This window comes from Cephus cinctus, unplaced genomic scaffold, assembly GCF_000341935.2.
Source record: "Cephus cinctus unplaced genomic scaffold, Ccin1 Ccin1_scaffold0080, whole genome shotgun sequence".
In the NCBI taxonomy this organism is placed as follows: Eukaryota; Metazoa; Arthropoda; class Insecta; order Hymenoptera; family Cephidae; genus Cephus; species Cephus cinctus.
Genome location: NW_014332821.1, coordinates 830443 through 855884, shown reverse-complemented (window position 1 = coordinate 855884; position 25442 = coordinate 830443). Strand labels below are relative to the sequence as shown.

General features: G+C 34.9%; 3 protein-coding genes across 17 annotated transcripts in view; all 3 read left to right on the top strand.

Moving 5' to 3' along the window:
- The first annotated feature begins 2506 nt into the window (after window positions 1–2506).
- On the top strand, window positions 2507–16521 carry LOC107270953 (HEAT repeat-containing protein 5B). Of its 3 annotated transcripts, XM_015746439.2 has the most exons (34): window positions 2507–2941; window positions 3393–3573; window positions 3698–3909; window positions 4039–4186; window positions 4310–4420; window positions 4533–4716; window positions 4797–4957; window positions 5046–5295; window positions 5363–5506; window positions 5593–5843; window positions 6281–6392; window positions 6466–6718; window positions 6806–6915; window positions 7003–7166; window positions 7415–7447; window positions 9161–9235; window positions 9308–9583; window positions 9668–9949; window positions 10027–10216; window positions 10324–10493; window positions 10585–10906; window positions 10971–11237; window positions 11380–11807; window positions 11899–12118; window positions 12185–12433; window positions 12519–12681; window positions 12745–12860; window positions 12952–13236; window positions 13313–13549; window positions 13643–13797; window positions 13866–14079; window positions 14171–14185; window positions 14309–14454; window positions 14554–16521. In XM_015746439.2, exons 2-34 carry the CDS (start codon window positions 3445–3447, stop codon window positions 14731–14733), a joined length of 6252 nt encoding a protein of 2083 aa, XP_015601925.1. In that variant the 5' UTR covers window positions 2507–2941; window positions 3393–3444; the 3' UTR covers window positions 14734–16521. The 3 variants fall into 3 exon arrangements, with proteins under 3 accessions (XP_015601925.1, XP_015601953.1, XP_015601934.1); XM_015746467.2 differs by lacking the exon at window positions 7415–7447 and having other exon boundaries at window positions 2508–2941; XM_015746448.2 differs by lacking the exon at window positions 2507–2941 and having other exon boundaries at window positions 3445–3573; window positions 13646–13797; window positions 14554–14733.
- Window positions 16522–16659: 138 nt separating this feature from the next.
- On the top strand, window positions 16660–19543 carry LOC107270984 (probable GDP-L-fucose synthase). Of its 3 annotated transcripts, none has more exons than XM_015746508.2 (7): window positions 16660–17036; window positions 17279–17420; window positions 17485–17599; window positions 17689–17817; window positions 17922–18135; window positions 18207–18344; window positions 18417–19543. In XM_015746508.2, exons 2-7 carry the CDS (start codon window positions 17284–17286, stop codon window positions 18650–18652), a joined length of 969 nt encoding a protein of 322 aa, XP_015601994.1. In that variant the 5' UTR covers window positions 16660–17036; window positions 17279–17283; the 3' UTR covers window positions 18653–19543. The 3 variants fall into 3 exon arrangements, with proteins under 3 accessions (XP_015601994.1, XP_015602002.1, XP_024943803.1); XM_015746516.2 differs by having other exon boundaries at window positions 16660–17203; XM_025088035.1 differs by lacking the exon at window positions 16660–17036 and having other exon boundaries at window positions 17279–17388.
- Window positions 19544–21078: 1535 nt separating this feature from the next.
- The window catches only part of LOC107271443 (sn1-specific diacylglycerol lipase alpha), a 33616-nt gene continuing 29252 nt past the window's right edge, over window positions 21079–25442 (top strand). For 3 of the 11 annotated variants that reach the window (XM_015747486.2, XM_015747491.2, XM_015747515.2), the window contains exon 1: window positions 21079–23180. In XM_015747486.2, the coding sequence (XP_015602972.1) occupies window positions 23086–23180 (95 nt within the window). In that variant the 5' untranslated portion in view covers window positions 21079–23085. Of the gene's footprint in view, window positions 23181–24073; window positions 24524–24546; window positions 24786–25442 lie in introns of those variants that run through there. The other 8 variants (XM_015747500.2, XM_015747524.2, XM_015747468.2 and 5 more) reach the window with 7 other exon arrangements.

Here is a 25442-nt window from a genome sequence, read left to right as displayed (position 1 = left end):
AATCGAACATACTTAACAGACTCTGTACTTTTATTTTACTCACTGCGTACATGATCAGTTTACTGGTTTTTTCATAAGTCTGAAGTGAGTTAACTGTGCTCACGAATTAACGAGGCCCATACAAATATAAAAGAAAGAATAATTTTTTGTTAATACTTTTAAACTTCACCTAAATCATTTCTAATTTATTGCAACTTTGGTATTTTATAGTCACCATATTTTTTATATTATTCAACCTTTCAGAATAATCAAGTCGTGTCCCTTACGTCGGATATTTAAAAGAGCCTATTGGAAAGTATCGGTACAGGATTCACAGATCTTCATAAAATACAGAGTATATAAGGATATCGTATACGTACAACCTCAATTCGTAGGCCACCATTCGGCACATTGCAAATGAATAACGGTAAACATTTGGCGGCTTGTACAAACTGCAAAAATAATTCTCGTGTCAAAGTTGGCACTGGTCCAAGTCGGAAGAAATTACACGGGATTCTTAGAAAAAATTAAAATCACGACAAAGGTATCGCGATGGAATTATAAGCAAACGTGACCCTGGAGATTTAATGTATAAGTTGTTCTTCAATACTTTTTGGTACTGATTATAAAAGATTATTTTAAATCTAAGAATTTGCAGGAAGAAATTGTAAAAACTATTCGACTAGTCTTTTGATCAAATTCATAAGCCATATGAAATTTTAAAACAATTTACATGACATTAATGAATCTAATGATTAATAATATCAATCTCTGTACGTAGAGACAGACATCGATCATGTACTGCGTAGATTTCTCATAGGATTTCAAAATGACGTACGAAAAAAACTCCGGATATGATGTACGGTTTCGTCTCCAGCAAAAATATTCTTTTTTACAGTAATGCAAGTGTACACAAACTATAAATTACTATTAATAAAAGTACAACCGAAAAGGGTGATATTAATTTTCGTATGACATTCAGCAATAACCATCATATAAGTACAAATATAAAAATAGAAAGTATATTGTAATTTACGTAATGATTAAAAAATTCTATCACCAGATATTTCATGCTATTACTGTATGATCTTTTTTGCAGAATCCATAGCATACAGTTCACAGAAAATCCTTGAAGTTAAACCAAAAAGCTAGACTAGATATTATGCTTGCTCAGTAAAAAAGCAATCAGCAAGTAACAATTACGTATCTATGTTTAGTATCCGATTAACAAATAGCAACAAATTTATTTTCTGCAAATATTCATCTTATTATTAAGCACCTAACGCATTTCACTGGTTATCATTCGTTTATCGGGATATACTTGTGTGTCAGTCTCACTATGAAATTTAATTATCAGTAGAAAGATGCAAAACTGTTTATTTGCGTATATACGAGCAATTTGCGGCTCCTGAAATTACGTAGATTTCCCTTCTGAATATGTATACCAGTCACTATAATATCTTATAATTGCATCAAAAAAGAAATTCCACTAATAGCGATTTCGATTGAATGAATTTATTGAACCGAGTTCAAAATGTAATACCGCGCGTATTAGATTGGCAGGCTGGTTAGGCTCATATGAAGTTTCATACGTTTGATTAAAATTGTCGGTGTGCATTAAATTGGCTTAGATTATGATTGAATTTACCTACTGAGTACGCCCATGACACTCGCGCGGTGCAGGATTCGTGCCCAACAGATCTACACTTCATATCCGGTGCAAGAAATTTCGACCAAATGAAAACGCTATATACATATAAAAATTATCAAATAATGATTTTAATCATTATTTCGATACCTTGACCCTAAAACCATCGCAGAGAAATCTATAATTATGAACGGGAAAGACTAGACTATCTTTCTCGGTAAGTATGGAATCCATCGAATATGTTTTATTCAAAAAGCACGGCAAACTTCTGTATCATGATTGTATGTACCTTCAACAGCAAAAGTATTTGGATGTGACATTTTAATTTGTTATTCAAATAACGACCTTAAAATCACAGAGAAATTTGTGAAATGCTAATGACGCGAAACAACCATCATCGAAAAAACCCATGCTAATCATGAACTTTTTGTAAACATTTATCAATTTCAAAGTACCTACGATAACATCATCTAGATGTCATTCATGAAATCTTATTATATTAGAAAGAAAAACATGTTTACTTGTTTTTACCATTCTTGGAAATGTAATACTGTGTATACCTTTGAAATTTAACGCAAAAGACGTTTTCTGTATTCATGATTGTTTTTATCATGAAACGAAAAATGACAAGAAAAACAGCTGATTCCATGTTGTAGAATTAAAAGTGCAATGAAAACTAATTGTAAGTACGGTAACTCACCTCACTAATCACGAGCACATTTTATCGAAATATTATAATATGTAATTTTGTCTAATCTTAACTATTTGCTAATTATTATAATCAGATCTTTAGATTAATAAAAACATAATCATATCCCTCACGTAAAGATGTAATTTTAATACATCTTCTTTTAGCGTACCTATTGTTCCTGACGGCGCAGATTCGAAGTAGTGGCGCCACTTTGCTTGTCAACTGCATGAGGATAAGGTTTAGTACTCCGTGGCGTGCGTAATGGATGTGTTGGTTCTATTCTAACCTACGCCGAATGATCGTGTAGCTTTATTTACGTTATTCAACTTAAATTAACTTAATTGTGCCAAGGTGAAAACATATCTTTATTTCTTCACTATTAAACCATTTTTATATTGATTTTATCTAAACACCGTCTATAAGTTTCTGAGGGCATTACGCCTGGTGGGCTTTTTGGAGCAGCGTGACGTTCCGTGAGAAATAAGTGATCAGTTTCGCCCGTTTCGCGGATATGTTACGCTAAGTTTTAACACTTATGTTGGTGGATTAATAAAATTTAATAAAAATGGTTAAATCTATCGAATTATAGTGGGTGCAATCAGTTGTTCAACATTCAGATTGGAGTAAGTATGCTTTGGAGCTATGTGTCATCTGATGTGTCCATGTTTCTTAATCAATGCTGCTCATTTTTTAGCCATTGATAAGAAAATTTGTTTATTTATATGATATTTATATTGTTATAGACGGTTTTAGTAGTATGCATATAATATATTTTACTGTTAATAATAAGTTGCTGTTTGTTTACAATCACTCTCTGGACGTTGTTATTATAGATCATTATTATACTCTATTATATCGCAATGTAATATTGTTGATAAAATTACTGTTTGATTCTGACAGATATATTTTAGTGCATTCTATATATAGTTCATTCAGAATGTAAAGCCTCTTTATATAATATTTATGTTTGACTGTATGTTATATATTATTTATGATTAGATTAATCCTACCATTTTAATAAATCCTAATTAAGCTTATTAAACTTTATATGTCATTACCCTTTTATAATTTTAGGCAGTTTGAAAATAAAAGTATATTCTGTTGTATTTAAAATACTACTGAAACAATGATGGAGTTGAGTCATAGTTTGACCCTGAATGAGGATGCTCTCAATCAAATTCCTGAAGCAAAACGACCAGTTTTCGTTTTTGAATGGCTGCGATTTTTGGACAAAGTTTTAGTCGCTGCACAGAAGGTAATCTTTCTGGACGATTGTTAGATAATTATACAAAGAATTGAAACTTCTTTGTATGCAATTTTTATATTTATACATAGGAATAATGATAACTCTTTGTCTATTTCTCTACTCAATATTACAGAGTGATATCAAAGGATGTCAACAGAAACTTGTAGAACAATTAACCCGACACATGCAAGGAGCTCCAGGTCCACCCACTCGTCGTCTCATAGCTCGATGTCTTGCTACTTTATTCAGTGTTGGTGATACATTTCTGCTCTTTGACACTGTAAACAAGTGTAATGATATTCTAAAAAACAAAGATGATTCACCAAGCTTCCTGCCCACAAAATTGTAAGGAAATATGTTTATCTACTGGAATCATTTGGATATGCTCAAATATTATCCGCAATTACGATATATTACATATATCATGCATATTATATGATAAGCAATGATTTATTACAAAGTAAAAATTTACAGAGCTGCAATATGTTGTGTGGGATGTATGTATGAAAAACTAGGTCGAATGATGGGTAGATCATATGAGGAAACTGTACAGATCCTTATAAAATCACTGCGTTCAGCAGAATCGCAAACTCGTATAGAAATAATGTACACGCTTGAAAAGGTAATTATCCAAAAATGGTACACGGTAACATTTCTTAATAACTAATGAAACACATTGACAACTTTACGTTTTTATAACATTCCATAGTCACTCAAGTCATTTACATTGTGTTTTTACCATTAGGTATGTGCTGGTATGGGCTCAGCAATCACAAATGTGCATAAAGAAATATACAAAGTTTCTAGGCACTGTTTAACAGATAGAGTGATGGCAGTCAGATGCGCTGCTGCTAAGGTAACAATTCTGCAATCATCTCTTGCACTTATTCACGTGTTCAAGTCGAATGGCTTTACACGTGAACGATGTTGCACGTGAAGCGACAAAATGACGCAATATTAATTTTCAGTGTCTCTTGGAAATGCTCAATCATGCACCGTTCCTCTATACTACAGAAATTGAGAGCGTCGCGACGTTATGTTTCCGCGCATTTGAAGGATCAAATTACGAAGTGCGATGTTCCGTTGCTAAGCTCCTTGGCGCGTTAGTCGCAATGACACAGCTTCCAGCTCCTAAAGGAAAGAATCCGACAGGTAATTCTTTGGATTTATCAAGTGCAACGCAATTCCTCTTTTATATCCATTATTATGAATTGTTAATTCTAAAATTGTAGCCGCGCAAAGTAAAGCGTACAAACAAATATCCCTCGATGAAGTACTGAATATTCTCATGTCTGGATTTTTACGAGGTGGCGTCGGATTCCTAAAGGGCACTGGAGAGATGATAAAGGGGAGTTCTGGAGTTAATAGAGAAGTTCGAGTTGGAGTAACACACGTGCGTATACGAAGTTCAGATTCTGTCACGTCCTTCATATCTGTTAACTGTTATGATTTATCATAACTGTTTTGATTTGCATTTCTAGGCTTATGTGGTTTTTGTTCAAATCTTGGGCGGCACCTGGTTAGAGCGTAACATAGGAGCACTGGTTGCGCACGTATTAGACCTCGTTGCAAATCCAAAAGCAGCAAGCTCGCACGTCGATGCTGTCTATTCACGTAAATGCATCAATTTTATATTACGGGGTACGGTTGGAAAATTGTTAGGCGAAGGTGCACAGGCGGCAGCTTGCAAAGAAATTGCTCATGTCATCCTGAAGCAAATGAATTCAATCGGTAAGCAATTATGTTTAATTTGATCTTATAGTGACGACTTACATTATAAATACATGATCACATCTAGATTTCAGTCCTGAAAATGCTAAGGATTGTAACCAAGAGACACTCTTCAGCCAGCACTTGTTAGTCTGTGCTTTACAAGAAATGGGTCATTTAATTCTGGGTCTGGGTACCACAGCATGTAACTTACTGTCTGATCAGTCATTGAGTGAGCACATTCTATTTTTTTTATGAATTACTTAGTTTGTATATAAATATTATTTATTTATTAACAAATGTCCCATTATCCAATAGGCTTGATTGACACTACTATGGCTGTTTTGGTACATCCTTGTCAAGCTGCTAGGTTGGCAGCATCGTGGTGCCTGCGATGCATTTGTGTAGCTGTACCAAGTCAGATAACGCCACTAATTGATCGATGCGTCGAAGGTATTGAAAATATGCGAAGCTCACCGGAAGCTATTGCAGGATATAGTAGTGCTTTGGCTGCTGTATTGGGAAGCGTTCGACTATCGCCACTTGGAGTACCACATACGAAGGGCAAGGTGATTAGGACCAGTTTGTCTTTCGCTTGATATTTGTTACAACATGAAATAATCAATTCTTATTCCTTCCCACATTAGATTCTCATAATATATGAAGTGTCAAGGTACAGGTTAAATCGTAAATGACTCACATAAATTATATGAGAAACTCGGAAATGTATTTTTTGCTACTCCTACCATGGTTTAATTATTAGAATAAATACTGTTCTTTTATTCATGCTGTAAAACTCTGGAAAAAGTTTACGTCTGTAATTATGTTAATTGTGCGAATACTAAAATGGATTATTAGAAATGCTAATAGAAATTTATATAGGGTGTTTTTCTCTGAATGATATTCAGAATCTTGGCCAATCACAATTTATTTTTCGGGCTACATGACCCTAAGGTATAAGGACATATTGAAACTTTAAAAAAGTAAACTATCATTCTGTTCTCAGATTATCTTTAACACTGCTGAAGAATTACTGAGAAGTGCCAGTCAAAATAGTCGCTTGTCTTTAAACAGAACTCATGCCGGTTGGCTTTTGATTGGAGCAATAATGACTCTAGGTAAGAGAGCAGATCTGCAATAGCAACCAAATACTTAAGATTTTACAGCAATGAAAAATGTCTATTCCTACAGGCACAGCCGTTGTCAAAGGTCTACTACCTAGAATGCTACTTCTATGGAGAAATTCTTTTCCACGCTCGAACAAGGAACTTGAAAGTGAAAAAGCTCGAGGAGATGCTTTCACCTGGCAAGTAACTCTGGAAGGTCGTGCCGGTGCACTATCCGCTATGCACAGCTTTTTATTACATTGTCCAGAGCTCCTTAATGATGACATCACAAGACGACTTCTAACTCCTATTGAGTCTGCTCTAGCTATGCTAACAAAGTACGGCAAGAAATATTTGTCATTGATAAGAAAGCAGTTTCTTTTTAAATAATGTTTGTAACTTCTATTTTAACTATTTAATTACAGCCTGTCAACTGTACTAAAAAATTACGGTCAACAATTGAAAGCACCTGCTGCGATGGTTCGTTTACGCTTATACGAAACGTTGCTCTTGTTACCACCTCAGACATTCGAAGGTAATTAGATACCCGTTAAGTAATATTCCGTTAAATTTCACATCGGTCTAAAATGTAACGCCCATATTCAATAATCTACTATCGCAGGTTCATATACGCATCTCCTGAGGATGCTGGTGTCGGAATTCACCTTAACTGAAAATCCAGGAAACACAACCACGTCTTTGTTGCGCGTTGTCTGTCACGCTAACGATTCTGTCATACTTGGCACATGGCTTCAAGAAACTGATCATCGCACTATAGAAGACCAAGTTAGTATACAATCATACAATTTTGGAATATTGCATAGTATCTTTCTTAGGAGGCATATCTTGGTGTATATCATAATTTCTGTCACGGTTGGCTTTCATTTATCTTGTGGGAATTATGGATTGGCTCTTTTGGGAAGAATGTATAGTGCAAATGGTGACAATTTTATATGTTTCAATTCACAGCAGATGAAAAAATTGGTGATGGTTTAATTATTTCATTAATTCGTATCGCTCTCATTCGTGTCTAGATGGAACCAAACCGCAGGGCTGATTTGGAACATGTGAGTAATATGCTTTGTAAGGTGTGATTATCATAACGTAATGAAAATAAAATCTGTCGCTTTTTAACGAGAATTGCACATTGATAACTTGGTAGATTTAATCATGTCATTTTTTATACTTCTGTTATTTAAGCACTTGCAAGAGCAATTCTTATAGTTGTTTATGGTATTTAAATTATATTGTGTCTTAAATGCAATCTTTACGTTAATTTTTTTATAGAAGCTTTATTGTTAGTGATTATATTAATTTATATTGATCACTGAATGAATATACATATGTATACAGAATGCGGGGTTTATCTTGGCCACCTGGAATATCTCAGAAACTAAAGTCCGAAGAAAAAAATGTTTCAAATAAAAAGTTTAAGGTAAGGAGGGGCTGATCCAACAGTCATATCCATTTTAAATTTGTATCATTTTTTCAAGGTCATTCCAAGGTCAACTCTGGTTTTTTAAATGGGAACATGTATTTTTCATTACAGATTCTTAATCTACGACTTAAAACAAGTGACTTTTGATTGAAACGTTTTTTTCTCCGACGATTATTTTGTACAAAATAACGACTTTATTAAGGAAAAAGAGAAACACACCTTAAGTACAAGGAAATCAATTTAATAAGTGTTCAAAGTGTTGGCCTTGTTCCTGAATACATTTTTTAAGAAGAATGATGAATGAAATGTTGCATCCCAAAAGAATATCCGCCGGAACGTTATGGCAGGCATATATGATCTTTCATGTTTTCTCATGTCGTTGGTACCTCTTGGTAAAATTTTTCCTTAAAATAACCCCATAAGAAAAAATCTAGAGGGGTTAGATCTGGCGATCTAGCAAACACAGCAAAAACAATAAACAGAACATTTTGCGAAATAATGTTTATTGTTACTGTTAATATTTGTTTTCATTCATACTAATAAATCCACCATTGATGCCATTCATACAACTTTGAACACTTATTAAATTGATTTTCTTGTACTTGAGGTGTGTTTCTATTTTTCCCTAATGAAGTCGTTATTTTGTAAAAAATAATCGCCGGAGAAAAAAAGTTTCAAATAAAATTTATTTGTTTTAAGTCGTATATTAAGAACCTGTAATGAAAAATACATGTTCCCATTTAAAAAACCAGAGTTGACCTTGGAATGACCTTGAAAAAATGATACAAATTTAAAATGGATATGACTGTTGGATCAGCCCCTCCTTACCTTAAACTTTTTATTTGAAACATTTTTGTCTTCGGACTTTAGTTTCTGAGATATTCCAGGTAGCCAGGATAAACGCCGCACCCTGTATAGTAGTTAAAAGCTTTTTAGTTTTTCTTATAAATAAACGGTTAAAATTAGTGATAGTATGCTTTCCTTGTGCATTTCCATACAGCAATTAGAGTTTTATTTTTAGACACGAAATGTAGAATGAAGTAATCACCTCTTTTTTATTGCTATTTTTTATAAAAAATACCTGCTTAACTTCCATTATATTATTTTTATTTTTTTAAATAATCTCACTTCTTAAATAACTCAAGGGCCAAACAATTTTTGCACTGTACGTACGTTGCAATACAATTGTGTAAATATCTTTTGTCCGACGATTCAACTTTTCAATAGAAAACTTAGCATTGCTAACTTTTTGTTTCAGCGCCAAGACTGCGAATCATAAAGATCAATATATTTTAAAATAAATCTTTGTTGCGAAATTCATGTTATTGATGTTAATTTTTAGTTGCAGCCCAACAGTGCTGCTGGATCCGGCGCTTTAGAACATAATTCATGTTGTCTATACAGACCAGTACCACTCGTAAGTTGATCGTCCATAACAATGACGATTTACATTGCATAGGTACATAGTCATACCAGTCTCTTCTTTCAGAATGAAATAATACCAGGGCCTCTTCCACTGGGTGTTGCAGTCATCGATTTATCCGTCTCATTATTTGGCCAAATTTTTCCAAGAGTTGCAAATAAGCATCGTTTGCAGATGCTTGATCATTTTAGCGAGTGCATAAAACACGCTAAATCCGGCAGACAAGAGGCCATACAAATGAACGTATTTACAGCTGTGCTAACTGGCTTAAAAGGTCTTAATGAGGCGAAAACTAGCTTCGGCCAAGAGGACGTGAAGAAATCTGCAACAAATCTGATAATTGTATGCACATAATAAATAAATACACGTTTCAGGTATCTCCTTAATCCTCTTAATGCAACGTAAATCACGATATGAGTTTTTCAGAGTGCATTGGTAAGCAGTAACTCTATCCTTCGATGGGCAGCTGGAGAAGCAATGGGAAGAATGGCCCAAGTGATTTCTGATCCTAAATTCACTGCTGAATTGGCGCAAACTAGTTTTGATAGGCTTAAATCAGCCCGCGACGTTGCTAGTAGAACTGGCCATTCTTTGGCTCTGGGCTGTCTTCACAAATACGTTGGCGGAATGGGTTCCAGTCAGCATCTTAATACCAGTGTCAGCATCTTACTCGCCTTGGCGCAGGATAATACGTCACCTGTTGTGCAGGTAAGACACGGTTAAATTCTATCTGTAATAAAAAAAAGACGTTGATCTAATTGATTAATAAATGAACTCTTCGTCAGGTTTGGGCATTACACGCCCTTGCTTTAATAGCAGATTCAGGTGGTCCAATGTTCCGTGGCTACGTAGAGCCCACACTGTCCTTAGCGTTGACCCTACTTCTCAATGTACCTCATTCTTATATCGATGTACATCAGTGCATCGGCAAAGTGTTATCCGCTCTTATCACTACAATTGGTCCTGAACTACAAGGTACATTCTTTAAAGTATAAAGACAGATTATACATATTTTCCAAGAAAGAAGTTACTGGCTTTCAGGGCAGAAAGTGTGTATGTTTATTTTTGTACTATTTTTATAGGCAATACGTCAACAATATGCATGGCACGATCTTCCTTCCTTTGTGCTTGTGCCATAATGCAGGATCATCAAGATCCTTTAGTACAGGCCGAAGCTACTGGATGTCTTCAACAGTTACACTTATTTGCTCCTAGACACGTTAATCTATCATCTCTCGTTCCCACGCTATGCGTAAGGAATACTCTTTAGTCTATTTCTGTACTTTATTCACAGAAAAAAATGTATATAATAGTGAGATCCGATCTCCATCCTCCTTTTACAGAGAACACTATCTAGTAATCATCTCCTCCTACGCAAAGCTGCTATATCATGCTTGAGACAGCTGGCTCAACGCGAGGCAAAAGAAGTCTGCGAGCATGCTATGACCCTGGCTAATGAGAGCAGGGATACGAATGTTGTAGAAGGTCTGATAATCACAGAAACGGGTCTTCCAGGTGTCCTGTTTAGCATGCTTGACACAGAAACGGACAGCAGGCTAATAAAAGATATCCATGACACTCTTACGAGTATGTTGCAAATATTAGCTGCTGACAATCTGTCCCAATGGCTCTCGTTGTGTAAAGATGTTCTTACGGTCGCGTCAGGTAAGGAAACGAAAACTTGTTGGAGAGAAAATAGCACTTATTATTTCACAATTAATGCATTCAGAATCTAGCACGATGGAAGAAGCGGCTGTCATTACAGTCGAGGATGGCGCGGCGGATAATGAAAACGCGGATGCGGAAGGGGATGATGATCAAGCAGAATTTCATGCTGATGAATCTATGAGACAGCGTCCAACTGTTTCTCCGCGATGGCCAACAAGAGTCTTTGCCGCGCAATGCGTACGTCGCATTGTAGCTACGTGCGTTAACAACAAACAGGCGCACTTCGATCTTTCGTTGGCTAAAGAGATGCAAATGGCCAAAGGAAGAGGTACGGGAAATTTATGTCATATATCAATTTTCATTACAAATTCGTATCACGTAGTTAAACTTTTTATAACGTTAGTCGAAGTCCTCAAAATAAATAATTTAGTGAGACGATCTCTTACGCTTGTTATCTTTTTACACCTTAGGGGATTTCCTGGTGCTACATCTTTCGGACCTGGTACGCATGGCATTTATGGCTGCCACTAGCGACTGTGATCCTTTACGATTGGAAGGCCTTAAGACATTGCAGGAGATTATTGAGAAATTCGCTAAAGTTCCAGAGCCGGAATTCCCCGGTCACTTGCTACTAGAACAATTTCAGGCCCAAGTCGGTGCTGCATTAAGACCAGCATTTTCTACAGAAACGGCGTCTCATGTCACAGCAGCAGCTTGCGAGGCTTGCAGTGCTTGGATCGGTAGTGGTGTAGCTAGGGATCTTAATGATCTACGTCGGGTACATCAGCTACTCGTTTCGTCCCTAGAAAAGTTACGTGAAGGCCATACACGTCAACAGCTATACAATGAAAGCTTATCAACTCTTGAACGATTAGCCATATTAAAAGCATGGGCTGAGGTATGAAATGTTTTTGGCGTAATTTATTATATTATGGAAAATAATTTGCTGTGATCATAATTTATATGAATTATTTTATCTTCGATTGAAGGTGTACGTAGTTGCTATGATTAATGACGGATCTGCACCTGGAAGTAGAGAAACGCTACATCGCAACACAACTCAAAGTGATGACAATGACGCAGAGGATTTCGGTGAATTTGAATTTCAAAACGAAAGCTTGTTGAGTTTAGTGCAGCCAGAACTTTTGAGTCTAAGTCAACACTGGTTAGCTGCACTAAGGGATCATGCTCTACTTTCTCTACCGCCGGGTAATTTTAGTTCTTACGCTACAATTGTCCCTTAGAAGAATCGTGGATATAGTATTTGTATTTCAGAATTCTCAAGCCAATTGCCGCACGATGGTGGAGCGTTTTATACAACAGATACTATGGAATCGGCTCGTCCTTATTACTTGGAATCGTGGGCACCAATTTTACACGCAGCGACACTCTGGCTCAATGCCAGAGGATTTGAGATAACGGAATCAGTCAGTAACGAGACGAAAAATTTTGTTGGTCACAACAACAATAATAATATGTCCTTAAAGAAAGATTCTAACGTTGAACGATTCCATTTACTTTTTGGTAATTGCCGTACAATTTTTGGGATTCACTAATAACACAAAAGTTTCTGATAGATTTTAAATGATCATCTTTTTGTGTTTAATAGGCATATGCATGGAAGCTTTATGCAGTCCCAGATCTTCTGAATCCATTCAAAACACAGAAACCTGTTTAAGTGCTCTTTATACCCTTCTAAATTCGACGTGGGCCCGAAAAGTACTAATATCCGATCGTTCCTTACCAATTGAACTGTGTAATGTTCTCCACAGGTATAAAAAAGAAACTTATACAAATTGTTACTGATTATTTTATTATGTATTTCATATATTCAGGCTGCTATTAACCAGAGAAAGCTATGCTATACAAATGATGGTGATGGAAGTACTGAAGCAGATAATGAAAGGCGCACAAGAGGAGTTGACTGACAGGAAGAAGTTGAAGCTCAAAGGTATCTCTACTAAGTTTCCTATGTAATTTTAAGATACATTAGTAACTATGATGATCATCGCACCCATATTCCAATGTATGTTCAACAATAGAACTAATCCCGGCAAATCAAGAGGCGAAGGAAATCCTAGAGCTGGATTTATTAGGTGAAGGTGATGAGAATGGTGAACTCGTTCCTGGGAAATCCTTGGTATTCGCTATACTTGAAGTTTGTTTATGTCTCTTGGTACGGCAAATACCGGCATTAAATCCAAATCCTGAAGGAGCTACTGCCATTTTATCACAGCGAGGATATACACCCTCCGAAGAGAGTGGCAAATTAATTGCCTCGGCTCTTAACGTTATGGAAGCACTACCTAAACTCTGTTCACCGCAAGGTAAGCAACGTTTATCTGTAAGCTTATAAATAGCCTAAAGATTATTCGGAAAACATTGTTTATGTCTTTTCATCAGGAGCCATTGCGATCTTACCAACGTTACTATATTTAACGACGGGTGTGATAAGAGAAACTGCAGTACGTGTCGATAGCGACATGATTAGAACAGAACCGGAAACTCCTGTTCACGCCGCATTGCATTGTCTTAAAAATTTAACTATTAATAAATATGCCAAGGATCAAAGGAGTCAAGAACAATGGACCATACTCTTACAGAGTGCACTAGCTAAGATTATTGATCTAGCAAAAACTGGTAAGGATCAACTCTATCTTGATCTTTATGTTATGACATACTGAAAAGGTAATTGAATATTTCTGTATAATCATTTTTTCTTCGTTTCATGAGTAGGATGTGACGAAACGAAAATGGACGAAGTTGCCATGATGCTAGGCATAGCAGTATTTGTTCTTCATGCGCTGCCAGATGTAGTGAGCGCGCCGAATTTACAATTTCCTTGCATTAATCACTTCCGGCAATCAATTCAATCCGAAAATACTATAGTGAGTGATTGCATTTAAGTAGCTACTTAACGTTTACACCCTTCTACAATATATTTACAAATTTTCAGGTGAAATTAAAATGCATTCAGACTTTGAAGACCATCTTTGTACATCCTGAGCGTAGTATCAGTACTCCATATATTCATGCACTCGCACCTAGAATAGTAGAATATTTATATAGTGAGAAAAGTAAACAAGTGTCAAATGAAACGGAATTATCATTCACATTAGAATGTATCGGTACCATCGAGGCCCTCATAGCATTGGCAGAGCCTGCTAACCGTAAGTATAGTAATAAAATTACAAAAATAAATTACAAATTTAAGCTAGCATACCGCATGGTATTGACTAAAATATGTTACACGCAAATCAGGAGATCTTCTGCAAGGTATGTCGTAATAACTGAATGCCAAAGGACTATAATAAATTCTGTCACCTATAAAATTAAGGATTAAGATGAAACATATTCAAGAAATATATTACTGAGATTGTGTATTATTCATTTTGTCAGGTATACAGATGCTAACTCTACTGGTACCTATTCTAATCAATTATTTATTGGAGGGCGATAAATTACAACATGGCACAAAATATCAGATAAGTCTTCATCAGCAAAGCTTCCAATGGTTGAATAAAATTGGACCAAAATATCCTCAGGTGTTTATGATACTTTTACTCCATTTATATAATCTCGACATAACTCTCTTTAAATATTTTGCAAAACCTTTTATCGATCATGAAATGTCCTTGTTTCAGGAGTTCAAAACCCTGATGACACAGTCCACAGAATTGAAAACAAAGCTAGAAACGGCAGTGAGATCAAGTCATCTACAGGCACAACGACAAACTCGAACGCTTGAGTCAGCAAAGCAACATCTTAAAGTTCAGACGGCACCTTCCATCAAATTAAAAACAGATTTTTCGAATTTCAACTAAACTACTTAGCGAATAAGAATAAAGATGCAGTAATAGTTGCATGTATCGTCATTGGTAAGGAATTAATAACCATTTGTTCTACACTATCGTATCATTAATATCAACATATGTCTAGAGAAGCATGTAGTTTGTTATCATCGTTAAAAAATCGCATTTACCCCTGCGCTACCAAATCATCGATATCAGCTGAATCTATGAAATCCATTTTTTTATTTCTCTAGATGATAAGGGATAAAATTCATACAAAACTATTGATTAACATCTTGTCTAATGATCAGAATCAGTTAGTCTTGGTCCATTGTTAACAAGATTTATAAAAATGAGGCTAAACCGTTATCACAGTGATTTCATTTATCTGTTAGTCATACAAAATCATATTCGTGTACTCGGCTTAAAAAAATCTATTGCGTGAATGAACGAATAGGTTTCGATACCGTTCCTCTTATTTAACGCTTATTCGTTACTGTATAATCAATAGAGTAAAATCAATCATTTAAAGAGAATTTTGCAACTTGTACAGATCATGAAATACCCTTTTTCAAGAGGCTTGTTTTTTAGAGATTACCTATCTACTGCATTTGAGGAAAATTTTTGACAAAATTTATTACACAGGGTTTAAAGAAAAGTAACATTTTACGATATTTTGATTATCATTGTCCTTATAGATATTACTGATAATATATATATATTTCCGTTACTAATCTCTTACTACAATACCGTGTGCATTTCACAGTAGCATACCTTTTTACTTTTTATTAGTGCAGTATAAAAGATCAGTGAGTTTATCAAAAGGATAGTTTAATAATTGTATTTTTTATATGTCATCTGTACAAATTGAGTATATTGATCAAGAAAGAAAAATATTTATTAATATCAAGACATTGACTTTCTCATCTGACAATTTTCATACCGAATACAATGTAGAAATATTAATCATATTATTATTTATCTTAATCACTAAAAGAGATCATAAGACCTTTGAACTTCCTATTGAAATTATTATTTTGTATTATAACTCTGCATTATCTAGTTGTATGTGAATCACTATACCGATGCTTTGAATTATTTATTTCATTGTATAATACGAATTATGCGTTTCAATTGCAACACAATATAAAAATATTTATAATAATGAAACGGGCGTGCGGCACAATTTAAAAGTAATAAAATATATGTGCACCTTAAGTGATGATTATTTCATGATAAACGAAAAAAAGTAGTTGCAATTAAATTTGAAAATTCAATTTCCTCTAATAATGAATTAGATGGAAAATTTTCTTTCATGATACTGTCGATTCTTTATAGCATATTTCTTATACTAATTCATTGTAATACAAACTTGAAGTTCGAGATTACGTTACAGAATCATCATTGAAATTAGTTTAATTAAAAATATGTATATGATTGTCGCGTACAGCGCGAAAGTAGCGCAAATGCCGAATGTTAGATCATCAACTTTTAACGTCTACCCTATATACTGAATGTAACATTAATAATTGCATAATATTATGTGGTAAATAATTGGAGGATAGACGATCAGAGAAGCAAATTAATAAAATTGTGAGACTATTAGATATAGGAAAATACGTAATATATATCGTGATAATAGAAAGTTCGTACTATTTTTTATATTATTATTTTAGGAGATTTCTGCTATTAATTTTTAGATATATTACTTGCCAAGAAATTAATAATTTCTATTTACACGTGTAGAATTGATACATTAACAGCAAGATATCATGTTATACGATCCCTCTATGCTCCGCAATAAATATATAATGACTGAAAGTATTTCGTTTACTTTTAAATTAATTACAATGTAGAATGAATGTTTGAACTGGAATTTAAAATGGTTATGAAACTTCAAGTATACTTGAAAAGAATGCAACATTAGCTGTGTTCGGCAGATACAGCGTTGAAGGAATAAATACACCTGATTCGTCAAATTTTACACCTGTTAGGTACAAGAATTTACGATCAATTCACTGATCGAATGCTATTACTGTCCCAGCACAGTGTTCTAATCAATGCAGCCATTTTTTTACGTACTGATAATTGCAGATGATTGTTATTAGAACAAGTACGACTCTCATTTCATGTATATTGAGAAATTTAAGCCGATATAGTTTTTCCCCTTTTTTATATGTGTTATAGTTTGATTACATTCTTGTTCTACTCGTAATTTTCAATTTGTGCTAAATATATTTTGCCACCCTCAACTAATAGGCACAATAAAGTGACATTTATCAACTAGTGGGGAACAACCAGTCTGCTAGTAACACCAGCGTAGAAAATAAAATAAGGTTAATCCTTTTACATATTTTTGGAGTGTTTTGCTTTTAGGAAAACAATATGTAATTTATCATTTTCTTTTTATTTATAAATGGATATAATGTAATACTCTGTGGTTATTCGGTCGAAACGTGTGTAAAGCGCGGACGTAGTGAACATTTAATTATATCTAACCTAGGTAGCATATATTTTTATTAAATGTTTCAAGCATTTTATGTATTATTTTAATAATTGAATGTGATGTATATTTTAGCAAACATGTCTGATAATAAAAAAGTAATATTGGTAACTGGTGGATCCGGTTTAGTTGGAAAAGCTATAGAGACTGTTATAGCAGAAGATTCAAGACCGGATGAAACTTGGGTATTTATTGGTTCTAAAGATGCAGATTTATGGTAAGAGAATCTTTTGCATAAATTGGTTTTAAAATAATATAAGAAAATATTGTTCTATTTGCAGTGATAAAAAAAGTACGGAAGAGGTATTTGCAAAATATAAACCAACACACGTTATACATCTAGCTGCTATGGTTGGAGGATTATTTCATAATATGGCACATAATTTGGATTTTTTGGTATGTAGAATTAATTTATTCTTTATACATATATAATATATATGAAAATATACCAATTCATTCCTTTATCACTTTATGTTTTATTGCAGCGTAAAAATCTTCATATGAATGACAATGTACTCCAAACTGCGCATGAAACAGATGTCGTTAAGGTTGTATCTTGTCTTTCAACCTGTATATTTCCAGACAAAACAACATATCCAATCGATGAAACAATGGTAAATTAAAAACAGTTACAATACTATAAAATTTGTTTAAACAACCATTTTAGTCTCATTTGGAACAGTATCAAATTACACATGCATATATACATGTGATTCAGATTCACAATGGGCCACCACATCCATCAAACTATGGATACAGCTATGCAAAAAGGCTGATTGATATCGCGAATAGAGGGTATTACGAACAGCATGGTAGAATTTATACGAGTGTGATTCCCTGCAACGTATTTGGGCGACATGACAATTTTCATCCCAAAGCGAGTCATGTTGTTCCTGGTTTAATGAGAAAGCTTTATGACCTCATAAAAGATGGTAAAGCATTGTGTTCATTTTTATATAACATTAATTATTATGGAGTAGCACAAAATTTATTTATGTGACAGGCAATACAGAGGACAAAACATTTGTGGTATTGGGTTCAGGAAAACCCTTGCGACAGTTTATCTACAGCAAGGATTTAGCAAAGTTGATGATTTGGGTATTACGCGAGTATTCATCTGTAGAACCAATTATTTTATCAGGTACTAATTAACAACACCCGTTAAATTATTAATCTGGAGTATTTATTTTCATTGGGGCTTTTTTTATTTTAGTGGATGAATCCCAAGAGGTTACAATATCACAAGTGGCAGAAACATTAGTGGCCGCATTTGATTTCAAAGGGAAAATCGTATATGACACGTCAGCTGCTGATGGCCAATACAAGAAAACTGCAAGTAACGCTAAACTACGAAGTTACTTACCCGATTTTCAATTTACCCCTTTCGAAAAGGCAATTAAAGAAACTGTTGATTGGTATAAGACAAATTATGACCTCGCAAGAAACTGAATAAGAACTAATAATAATAATTATGTGCGTATTTAGATGCTTCATGCAACTTAATTGAGATAATTATAAATTAACAATCTTAAATGATTAAACAACTGTGTACACTCTACGAAGTATCTAAATATGTAACTCTAAGATGTACAAACATTATCATATCAATTTCAAAGAAAGACAACAATAATTTTACAGCAATTCAAAATCCTATATAGAAAAGATACCATCAGTAAATAAAATTTTATACAAGAATTTCTTTATGAACTTGTGCATGAGGCATATTGAAAGTGTGTTAGGCGCTCTATTCATTATATGATAGTCAAAGATACTTAACGCAATAGTCTGAGACTGATATGCTAAGTATTTTAAAAATTAAACCAACGCTAGTTCCTGAAAATACAATAACATAGGACTAAGTGCGCCTGAGCAACTGCAGACTCAATACAAAGGTGTTACGCGAGTTTTCAACAGACGTATACTATAGTTCAGTGCATTATATTCTCATGTACAGTTTACAATCTGTCTAAAACAGTTTCTTCTAAATATACCTACTGAAGTAGTAAGAGACGTTGATATATATATTTAGTATGCACACTTACTACTTGGAGTTATTATGTAATCACCGGAGACGGCTGATTCAATGGATTTATATTCAAAAGCATCCACTTTTTATTCACAGTTCCATTCCAAGTACTACAGTAATGATACCTTGAATGACTAAATAATGTTCAATAATAGTTGACACTCCACAGACTTGCACACTCAAAGTGCTAAACATCTTCCCATCTCTTTATTTGCAATGCGTGCATTGTCTAATGTCAAGTAAAAGTTAACATATGTGGTACGCGCTATTATTGTACATACTGTATATTTTTGATATAAAAATCATACAAACAATGCGATCAATTAATAAAACACAAAAATTGCGAATACTCATACTTATATAAATTTATATAAATTATATATATTATATTTATATATTATATATATTAATATAATAAATATATATATAAATAAATTATATATATTATATTTATATAAAAAGATTTATATAAATGCAGCCATGTACTAAGTGCATAAAGAAATGGACCATCATAGTGGTATGTAGTGGTGGTAAAGAAAATATATGCATATACTGCATGGTTTGAAAGCGACGAGGGTTGTTCTGTTTAAAACGGTCTTTAGCGACTCGTTTGTCGTAGACATGCGACATTTTAACGATATGCATTCCAAGAGAAATGGAGCATACCATATCCCTCGTTAAAAATCCTATTTATTTTTGCGATTTAACACTTGAATCGTGATTCACTAGTAGTCCACGATACCTTTGGGCAACACGAAAAAGTAAATTAATCATGAGCACATGCCGTTCGAAAATACATTTTTCCTAGTTTTCGGAGTACAGGCAAGCAAATGCACAGCTCGCACTTTATTTTTAACGTCGGTCACAAATCCTCCGGATAGTTTATGAGGAGGCAAAGATTTTTCGCGTTGCACGTCTATTTTCGTAAAACAAGAGCAAACAAGCTGAAAAAAAAGGGAAATAAACGCACGTCAGAAATCTTTGAGGTCGTTGGACCGTTCGAGAGAAATACTCGCAGGTATAATATTAAGTTGGGAGTGCAGACAACTGTACAAAGAAACGGATCGATCACAATATATACTGTTTTCGTGATCGCCATTATTTTATACATATAACACGTAAGTACGTTTGACATTAGAAAAAATAACGTTCTCCTGGATTTCTGTTTTTCTAAGCAACTGCTTAGGCCTGAGCTATCCAATAAGTAAATATCAAATAAACCATACTAAAACCATCAATTCTGACAGTGTACACCATTTTTGACACTTCATAACAGCTGACTGGTAGAATCGGCAGAATTCCTTGAGTATTTGGAAATATTACTTTGTCAGGTTTCTGGAGATATTTATAATACGAAGCACCTGTTATGGCGTCGGGAAAACTTGTGGAGAAGATCGAGATTAAGGAATATTTCTCTGTTATAAAAGAGCATTGATCCTATGACAAAAGTACACTGCAATCATTGTGAAATTGAAAACACTTGTCCATACACTTCGACAAAGTATCTATGCATCATTGCGACACAATGCAATTTGATTTTTCACGATATTTTGCTCCAAAGAGCAGAATATTTTTTTAAATAATGGAGATCGTCACATAACAGGAAGCCGCTTGATTTTGCGACTTTCGTCGCAACCATGCATACGCATTTATGAGAACTCGTAGGGATGTTAGCTATATGGTAATGTAATGTACCCTTGTGTCTATGGGAGGATTTTCCACAGAGTATCAGGGAGCCGTTTTTACTCGAGGGTTGCGTAGTCGAGTACCGTTGGTGAGTATTGTCGACGTGCAGACGGGGATGGTAATCGGCGCAGGCGCCGGAACGCCAGGGCGTCCGCGGTATTGTCTTTACTCAGTGCGCTCGAGGTAGCTTACCTCGACGGATGTTGATTGTCGTCGACGTTGACGGTGATGGCTCTGGCACGTGGCGTATCCTCGGAAGACTGACATTTTCCTTATTCTCCTTCTTGGAGGATTCCTGTTTTTATTATTGTTACTGAAAAACGAATAGAATATCCCGAGTGCAATATGACAAGAGCGCCGCCAGTACGCGACAGCAATCGGTGTCGTCGGTAGCGAAGATATATTTCTCCGAGGTGCAGAAGAAAAGATCGCGTCATCGATAAAAATGAAAATCAAAAAGTGCAAAAATCGGAATTACAAATTTGAAAATATTTCGCACGACGATATATACAAGGTCGGTATAAATAAAATTCCAATTTCAGTTTTGGTTAACAGTGAGAAATATACAAAAGATTGTTCGTTAGAGACTTCTGTCATCAGCTGGACTTGAAACGAAAAAAAAACTGAAAATTACAACCTCAATGGCAAGATCAACATTTAAATATCTTTTATTGTTAAAATATTCCTGGACGTATATCAACGCTGCTAGAGTATCACACTAAAAGTATTCAGTGTTCAAGGAAGCAGTTTGTCGGTCGATAATGAAATGATAAATATTTTACTGTCGTACTGATAAATCAAGTAGTCCTACGAACAGTCAAGGATCAACACTGCTAAAACTTTATAATGATTTTCAATGATATCAACAAATGCAATCATTCCTCGTTCCATCATCTACGTTCTGCTTCATTCCAAGCAATCACCTTCAAGTGAACAAGCTATATCTATAACGTGTTACATGCTTGGCGTTTCTTTCTATCGCGATATGTTCTGACGTCGTGCAAATGTGACAAAACGCTAAACTAAGCGAGATACATATAATGAAATATACGATACACTTTTGAGTCTGCGTTTCTCATTCTACATTCTATTCGTATTTTGACTGGTTTATGAAGCTCTTTGTGAAATTCCATCATACGTGAACTTAACATTACACTATAAATGCGTGAATCTGTCTTCCTCATGTAAAAGCCCTTTACAAACGTTTTACAAGACATGCGTGGCTTTGCAGTGTCTTTGTATGTCGACGAACCTTTTGATGACCCTTTTCATCAGAGCTTTAACTTGATAATTTCATTAGGATTCTGTAAAATCAGGGGTGACATACTTTATCATGATTGTTTCAATCTTACCCATCAATGAGATCAGTTGTGTTAATCGATATAGTACAAAGTTATCAGCAATCGCAGCAAAAAGGTTAGATAAAGATAGGTTATAAAAATTCAGAGCTCTTTCAGCTAAATGTAAATTTTAACAAATTCAATTTCTTTCTACAATATTCTATTAATGACAATCCAATCGACGCTAACCAGGTCTAATTGACAGAGTTGCTCTGTTTAATACGACCATGGTCTTACAAATTGTTTACATAACGAACGCATAACCGCCATTAATTGGTCTTCGAATCTCGTTGCATAATTGTTATTACATATCAAGAGTATACGAAGCCTAAAACTGAAATTGAAAGAAAACATTAAAAATCCGCAACAACTTCACAGTTTTGAATATTCCGCAATCATAAACAAAGTATCATTATTTTCTGCAGAATTCTTCATTTTCAACATTCTACGTTCAAAGAATTAATGATTTTCTCTGGCGCTAGTCGCGTTTCTCTTTGGCATCTCATTGTGTCAAAACTTGGCCATCGTTCAGCATTTCTCACTGGCAGAAATGTGATAACTCAACGAAGATAACTAAAAGGACTGCAATTCAAAGACACGTTCGGAATTCGATAACTAAATTTAATAAAACCAAATTAAAAGTTTGGATAAAAGTTGCCAAGCAATAATGTCACGTGCTGAAGAAATACATTATCGTGAGTCCGTAACTGGCTCCGGTGCACTGTACAAAAAGTTATCAATGATAATCAGCAAGTACGAGGATCAGCATACGATGATTTTCCTCATTGGAATATAGTGCCGGTGATTGTTGGTGATACGGTATTGAAAGAATGCCGGGAATCGTAGTGTTTCGGCGACGCTGGAGCGTCGGTAGTGACGACCTCGTCGTTCCTGGCGCTTTCCTCTTCATTTTGCATCTCATATGGTAAGTAGAAGAGTATGTACATGTAGCTACATTCAACCAGAGTGTCTTATTCCAAATACTATCTGCAAAATAGCAGATATTATCTATACGATTATCGTATACAGAGTTTCCAAATAGAAAAATAAACCAAAGCTATTCCAAGTATTCTCATTCCTCTTCGTCTGTTTCCTAACGTTTGGAAGTTCAATTCTATAGTTAATATCATGCGTGTGGTCTCTCGAGTAGTTTCAGGTTATTGCACTGGACAACGCAATAAATGCTGAATGCACGAATCTATATTAATATATATACTATATATATATATATAAGTACATCAATCATATAGTTATGGCTATTGCTCTTGCAATATATTTGAACATAAATCATTGAAGGATCACGCGAAGAAGGGAGGAAAGTATTTCGCACAGAGAATATATTATGGTAGAAGGTACGTATTATAGTACAATACTGAATGAGTTTCGTTCAAGGAAAGCAATTGCGAGTAAGCGATCGTGTATAAGATCGATCGAACGCTATCATCAAACAGTAGGGCTCTTGAGTATACTAATTAAACCCATAATCAATCCCATTCAGTTTCAATCTCAAGAATCGATAATTAAAGCCATTTAAGCTCAGTTGATTACAAGAGCGCCATTCCATAATCTGCTATTATTCTACACTCGTAATACTCATATGCTAAGTCGAATAGAATGAAAACGTATAAAGTTGGTCAATAAAATGTATATAAATTACAAATATCAACGGTGCCAATGTGCATTGTAATAGTCTGATTTAATAGATAAGGAAACATTCATTATTGTTTAACTCAGTTCATTCTACTTTGTAACAAATACCCAGTGCACAACCCGTAACAGTAAAAACCATGAAAAAATACTCATCTTGCGTATTTCGGATTCCATCCCACATATTGTGCTGTCGTCCTGATGCATGCGCCTAGGAGTATATCGCCGTTGATACATCCGGATTTTCCGTTATGCATCTACTTCCATTCACGCATCAAAGCATTATCAGAGTGAAGTGTCTTCCTTGAACGTTAGCTCGACGTTTCAGTCTATCGGTGACAGCCGACTGATACAGTCTGGATTACAGACGGTTGATAATTTTCTTTTTGTTTTGACTCTGGCTGTACGTCTCCTCAGTTGTATCGCGCACATGTTATCGGTACTGGTTATGTTACGTTCATAGGACAGCAGCTTCTGGATCCGGGAACAAAGAGTCCATACAACTCTGTAAGACCAATTAACAATAATGCCAAGTCTCATTGCATTTAAAAGACGATGGAGAGTCGGCAGTGACGATCTTGTCGTTCCTGGATTCACTTTGGCCAGTATACACGCGCTTGAGTAAGTCCTTCTTTAAGACCATGTTTTGTTTTTTGAACGAACGGTTATTCAAAATGGTGTCACGAGAGTGTAGACGATATAAAAACCACTCGGTGCGTGTCGGTATTGTTAGATTTGTGGAGTATATTGTACATTCGATGCGTCTCTTTGGAGTTGTTATGGCTATCTCTCAAAGCTAACTCCTGGCTGTCTGGATTCTTATCGTGCCGTGTAAACACTACCCTAAAACGGTTAGCTTCACCGAGGGGAAGAAGCTCTACGGGTAAGGTTCATACCTACTTTACCTGGAGTACTTGACCGATATACATATATTGTTGAACCTTTGTCTTTATTTTTTTTTATGCTCATACCATTATTCTTTTGCTCGTCTCTTTAAGGATGGTTTGTACTTCAAAACTTATATATTTAGAGTCCTTACTGTTTCTTGTTCGTTCACACTGCTTTTTAGTTCACACTGAAGTGCACGATGTAAGGAGTCGAAAAATGAACGGAATATGTAAGCATCGATGTTAAATCGTCTCTTGCTACTTGACATTGTCGGGGAACACGGCAAAGCTTTTGATGTCATGTATGTACAAGGCGTCACGGTGACGAATGTGTTTCACGAGAATATACTCGAGCTACTCCCAGGAGACGCGAATCTTCTTCGATAGGCGGAAAAGATCAGTAGGGAAATATTTGACAAAATTTACGGAATTGGCGAAATTACTTCTTGTCGTTGAATCGTCAGAGTTGCACCAACGAGAAGATCGAGTATTTTACATATTCTGAAAGTTAATTCATGAATATACAAAAGAAAAAACGATTTCACTTTGTTACGTATATAATCAATGGAAATGTAGTCTACGACCATAAATAAAAATATAAAATATTCAGCCAGTATCTATCAGCGTTAGCAATAATTACTCAATGTTCACTT